Below are 6,000 nucleotides of genomic sequence, written 5' to 3'. Positions count from 1 at the left end.
CCGTCTGTCTTACTGACATTTGTTTTCTTCCCTTCTTTCCACTGCCTGGGCAAAGGGAATTCGAATACGTGAAAGCGTGGGAAAAGCCCGGACCCAGGGGAGGGCGGGGAGAAAGCAAGCCACTTAGGGGCGCGGGGTCAATCCCCAGGCAGGTAGGACGTCCCTGGGGGTCCTGAGGCCTCTTCCCTCCTGCTGAAGGGAACACTCTTCCTGGCAGGCCTGGACCTGCTCACACCGACGTTTACCTGGACGGAGGGGGGAGGTGGGAGGGGCAGGAAGCGGTTGGTGAGGACGAGAGAGGCGCCTGCGTGGGAGCCGGGCCCCTCGAGACCTGCGCGGCGTGGAAAGCCGCTCGGCGTCGCCCTCCCCCGGAGCGCCCGGGCTCGCAGCTCCCGAGACCGGCCCACGGGCCCTGCGCCCGGCCCCCCTGTCACTCACACGCCTTCCAGCCAATGGTGCGGCCTCCTGTCCCCCTCACCCCACCCCTCGAGGGCGAGCTGGGAGGGAGGTCGGCGGGGAGGGTCCGGCCGGAGTTGAAGGATTCAACTTTCCGGCTCAGTCGCGGCGGCTGCCTGGTCCCCAGCAGTGCAGCCCCGGCGCGGACCAGGGAGCCTCGGCCAGCGCCCGGCGCCCTCGCCCTCGACCCGCAGCCATGGTGCCCGGGGTGCCCGGCGCGGTCCTGACCCTCTGCCTCTGGCTGGCGGCCTCCAGCGGCTGCCTGGCGGCCGGCCCCGGCGCGGCTGCTGCGCGGCGGCTGGACGAGTCGCTGTCTACCGGGAGCGTCCAGCGCGCCCGCTGCGCCTCCAGGTGCCTGAGCCTGCAGATCACTCGCATCTCCGCCTTCTTCCAGCACTTCCAGGTACGGGGAGGCCCCCGCCCCGGGTTCTTTCTGGTTTCTGGGGCTGCGGCTGCGGCGTGGGCTCACCGGGGTGCGCGCCTCCCAGCCTGGGCGCGCAAAGTTCTCGGCCAGCGCCGCAGGCTGATCCTGGCTTCCCCTGGGCGTGGATCTTACAGTCGGGGTGCTGGAACTCTCCTTTCCAGCCTCTTCCCGGCTCCTGAAACGAAAAAGAAGCCCGAGACATCTTGCTCCAACTCCCTCCTTCCCAGCAGGAAACCAAAGGCGATTTCCCTGGGGAGGGAGAGTCGTGGATGCTGGGAGTGGGTGTGTGGATGTGGCGGTTTCCCGGGAATTGAGTGCGCAAGACTCCGGGCGGGCGGCGACTCCCGCAAAGTCCCAGGCGCTCCGGGGCACTGGGAGGGAGTCCGGGAGGCGCGTCCGGCTGCGCCCGGGGACCTCACCTCTAGCCCCAGCCCCGCAGGTGCCCGCGGGCCGACACTTTGTCTCTTTTGAAAGATGGTTTTCACTCTCTGAGGGCTCAGAGCTCGCTGCCCACCCTTGGAGTCCCAGCCAGGGTACTTGTGCCAAGTCGTGTTCCAGGGTGCGTGTATGCGCGTGTTGGGGGTGCGGGTGGCTGTGCGCGCCTCAATTCGGAACCCCAAAGATTCAAGGTCTTGCCCTGGACTAGCGTAGAGCGTCAGGGAAGAAGTGCCGGGGACAGGGGATTTGGCGGGGCGGTATTTGGATACTCCTCAACGAGTCCCGAGGGCACCGTCCCCCAAACCCCGTACGTAGGTTCTTTCAGCCTGAGGGTGGGGAGTGTGTGTGTGCGCGCGCGCTTGTGTGAGAGGCTCCGGGAGCCGCGCGCTTGGCTCAAGCGGGTTGCCGGGACTCTGCCCTGTGGCGCGGACCCCCGCGGGACTTGCGCGGAGGCTCTGGGTGCGGGTGGGCGCCAGAGAGCAGGTTCCGGACTCAGCGGGAGCGAGTGCAGCTCCTGCCTGTACCAGCCCTGTCGGGCGTGCGAGCTCTGAAATCCTCCGCTTTTTTTTCTCTTCTCTCATTCTTCTCGCCTCTATCCCTAGGTGCCCACCTGTTCCAAGTTTCCAATTTCTCGCCTCGGGGAAACTCTGGAGGCACCAAAAGGAGAAATGGGGGCTGGGGGGAGGGGGTCCCCCTGTCTGGGCGGGAACTGGAAGCCAAACTCTTGGCTCTTGAACTGGGCGCCCTTCCTGCCGGAGCTGGTCAAGGGGTGGGGGGGGGGGGTCCCCCTAGAGGCACTGGGAATTAAGCTGCCAGAGGAGGCCATATTAATAAGGGTGGAGTGTGGAAGTGATTCCTCTTAGCCCTCGGGGATGATCTTGAACCGGCTGGTGAAGCTGGCGCGTTCGCGAGTGTGCAGTTGAGTTTATTCGAAGTCGTAGAAGCAGCATCTCGTGGGTGTCAGAGAAATGGGCACGCTCTGTATGTAGTCCTCCTGCGTCTTCAGGGAATGGAAGACCCAGTGCTCACCTCCTGTGGTGAAATTACCCAGACATCCTGGACAGAGCCAGGAGAGGGCCGGTCCCCAGGCACCAGGTTTCCAGCCCTCCGAGTCCTACCCTAAAAGTCACTCTCCTAAGATGCCACACTATTGTTTGAAACAACAGAAAACCAAACAAAACGGAGCAGCCTATTCCCAGGGAGAAAGAGTACCTTTTTTTTTTTTCTTTTTATTGAATTGTCAGTGCTGTAATTTATTTGTTTTACTGTTTCTAGTGGCTAAAGCAGCAGCTTAGATGAAGCCAGTTCCCGTGAAAGGCTTTTCTTGTGGTCTCCTTGGCATGATTTCTCTTTGGAAGAAAAACTGCTGACAGAATGCACATTGCTAGACAATCCTGATTACATTTTAATTAGCTGGGGGTGAAATAAGCTGCAAATTACTCAGTTAAGACTTAATAAGTGCTGTGTTTGTAATCAATTGCAAAGCCATTCTGGGAGCCTTAACCCTAACCTGGTAATGCCTATCTGATTTATCTAAATTGCAGGGATTAAGCGTTTTTAAGATCTGAAAAGCCAGCAATACATTCTCCTTATAAAACCCCAAGCTTCCCTGTTCCCCACCGCTTGCCCCCCTTTTTTTTTTTTTTTTTTTAAATAATTAGAAGGAAGATGGGCCGGGCGGAGTGGCTCATGCCTGTAATCCCTTCACTTTGGGAGGCCAAGGCGGACGGATCATTTGAGGTCAGGAGTTCGAGACCAGCCTGGCCAACATGAAATCCCGTCTCTACAAAAAATACAAAAATTAGCCCGGTGTAGTGGTGCATGCTGTAGTCCCAGCTACTCAGGAGGCTGAGGCAGGAGAATCTTTGAACCCGGGAGGCAGCTGTTGCAGTGAGCCGAGATCATACCACTGCACTCCAGCCTGGGTGACAGAGCAAGACTGTCTCAAAAAAAAAAAAAAAAAAAAAAGGAAGGTGGAGCAATCAGTCTGCAGACAACTCATGACTGGGCTACAGGAAGTCTTAGGAAGATCCTTTTCCTACAGGGTCACCCCCCCAACCCCTGCCAACTCCTGCAAATGAGCCCACCCATAAAGCTGTCTCTGGAGCAGGTGCCTGTTTCCATTTTCTCTTGCACAGTTTCAGGCCATGTTTAAGGATGGGAGAAGCTTGCCTGGCCTCCAGCCTGGATGCCCGCCAGGTATGTGGACTCTCAAGTGTGAAAGCTGTCAGGCCTTGCCTCAGGAGAGCGCAACCTATGCACTCATGGTATAGGCAGTGACGCAGATTCCCTGGGGCAGTGACCTGCTGTCGTCAGCCTGCAGAGGAAGCTGTGGTCTCATAGTCTGTGCCCCAGTTGTCCCCACTGTCCTCCACTGCCCAGCCCTTCAGCAGCAAGACAGAAAAGCAGTGGGTAGATGTGCACACCTGACACCTCCAGGTCTGCAGGCTGTTTCTGCCCCACCTGCACAAAGTGGCTGTCAACCACGCCCAAAAACACAAGGGACTCAGTACTGAGGCATGGAGGTGGGAATGCAGACCAGGGATACCTGAGTAATCCAACACTGCTCCGACCTGGAAAGGAAGAAAGGAAGATGAGATGGAAACCCCATCATTTCACTACTGAATGCTGCCCTTCATTCACGAAAGAAACAGTGCATGTTAGCACCTCCTGAAATGTTAGTATCTGGCTCCAGGATGCTTTGTCCAGGGCATTTGGCATGGAGCTATTTCAGGCTCACAAATAGAATACATATGTGCAGTTAGTAGAGTGAAGAGGAGCTATGGGTCTGTGAGGTATGGAACAGGGAAGTGGGCTTTGGGGCTAGGCAGACCTGCTCTACACCCAGGCTCTGTTGCTTCGCAAATAGGTAGCTTGGGTGCATCACATCACCTTCCTGAATGTTAACCCTTCATATGCCCAGTGGGGGAGAGAAGCACCTGCCCTGCAAGATGCAATCAGGATGCAAAACATGTTGGGATAATGCAGGTGATGGTAATACAGCAGCTAGCACTACCCGGAAGATTACTAAGGAGCAGCCACTCTTCTAGTACGACTCTTTTAATCCCCACAACACTCCTAGGAGGCAGCTACTAAATTAGAGAAGAACTCAGAGGTCTTGAAAAGTTGGCTCATCACACAGTTCATTGACGATTTAGCTGGGTTATCAGTGAGGATGGCTTCTAGCTTTTGGTTTTGTTTCTATTTTTAAGATTTTGTTGGTTAGCTGGATAATTTACTTCGGACTGACTACCTAATTTTCAGGGCCTGGTGCATCCCTAAAAACGTGGGGCCTCTTAGCAAGAAAAAAAGTGTTTGTTAAAGGAAATAATATAAGATATAAAACGTTTTCCTTTCTTCTGCCACTTGCTTCTCTTAACTTGTCATGGTGTTTTAAATTTCCTATTCCATGTTGTTCTCAGTAAAGAAAATTTAAAAGTTTAATTATTAGCATGACGCTAACTCTTCTTCTTTATATTGTGCAATGCCAGCTTTACACGCAAATATCAGAGCACTTAATTCCTGGAGGGAGCCCTGAAATGGACAGAGGGTCCAACAGGCCAGACTCAGAAATGGTGGAAGGAGGAAGAGAAGGCTCCCCCAAGGCTTTGGGGTGTGCGCAGGGAACACTTATGTCTCGCAGGCACCTAGGGCCTTGGGCTCAGACACATGTGCTCAGGCATGATGCTGGCCAGGTCCCCTCTTTTGCCTGCTGCTGCACCCAGGGATTGTACTCTTGCCTGGCACAGGTCCTCTGGAAATTGAGCCAGGTGCCTCCCATTCGTAGGCCAGCTGCTCCTGCTCCCAGCAGATGGACAGCTCCCAGGTGTATCGCAACCTCCTCAGTGGATGTGCCATTCCAGTGTCTCAGAATCGGGCTGGCCACCCACCAAACACACCATCATCCAATGGGGACAGACACAACCATAACATGGGACACTGTACGACATGCATATGGCCAACCCTGATCTTCCCTACACCCATGCCCAGGTCCCTGCAGGGATCATAGTGGGCAGGGATCATGTGATGGGAGGTGGGGAGCAGAAGGCCAGTGGGGCCTGGGGTGCCAGGTGATGGGGGAATGGGCGGTGAGAACCTGTCCTGGAGAGGTGAGGGTGTGGTGGGAGTCAGGATCGGTTGTGAGCTGACATGTCCACTCTCCGGTGAGTACTGCAGTGTGCTATTGACTCTTACATACAAAACTCAAACTCAAAGAATTTCAGCATAGCCATTGCAGAGCATTCCCCAAGCCTAGGTCCTCTTGTGAGCATGTAGTGGACTGCACTGTTCATACGTCTGTGAAACTGACCTAGTTTGCTTTGTTTGTATGTCAAAGATTCAGCCATCTGGGAAAGTTTAAACCTACTTTAGCGTGGCGGTTCCTCATAGGGTCACCTGTAATGTTAAAGGGTACGATGCTGACATATGCTCACTTAGGGAGAAACATCTCTCCTCTTATGTTCTCGACTTCTCTAGAAGATTAAAGAAGAAGGAAAGGAGGGAGGTGGTGTCTGAGATAAGCCCTGTCTCTTTATAGGTGACTCTTGATGCATTTGAGAGTGACTTCATGCCCTATGCTTCATCTTGGACACTCCTGCTCCTCTGACCTCCTCTGGGTCTGCCCATGATGGCACAGGTGTAGCTGAGTCTTAAGCTCTAAACATAATAAGTTCCCTAAGCAT

General features: G+C 55.1%; 1 protein-coding gene across 3 annotated transcripts in view; it reads left to right on the top strand.

Annotated features, from left to right (window-relative positions):
* Positions 1 to 525: 525 nt before the first annotated feature.
* The window catches only part of ANOS1 (anosmin 1), a 203,393-nt gene continuing 197,918 nt past the window's right edge, over positions 526 to 6,000 (top strand). For all 3 annotated transcript variants that reach the window (XM_055267193.2, XM_055267192.2, XM_055267191.2), the window contains exon 1: positions 526 to 859. In XM_055267193.2, the coding sequence (XP_055123168.1) occupies positions 653 to 859 (207 nt within the window). In that variant the 5' untranslated portion in view covers positions 526 to 652. The remainder of the gene's footprint in view (positions 860 to 6,000) is intronic.

Source organism: Symphalangus syndactylus, chromosome X (assembly GCF_028878055.3).
Source record: "Symphalangus syndactylus isolate Jambi chromosome X, NHGRI_mSymSyn1-v2.1_pri, whole genome shotgun sequence".
Taxonomy (NCBI): domain Eukaryota; kingdom Metazoa; phylum Chordata; class Mammalia; order Primates; family Hylobatidae; genus Symphalangus; species Symphalangus syndactylus.
The sequence above is the reverse complement of the archived record's forward strand: the minus strand, read 5'-3'. Positions and strand labels throughout refer to the sequence as shown.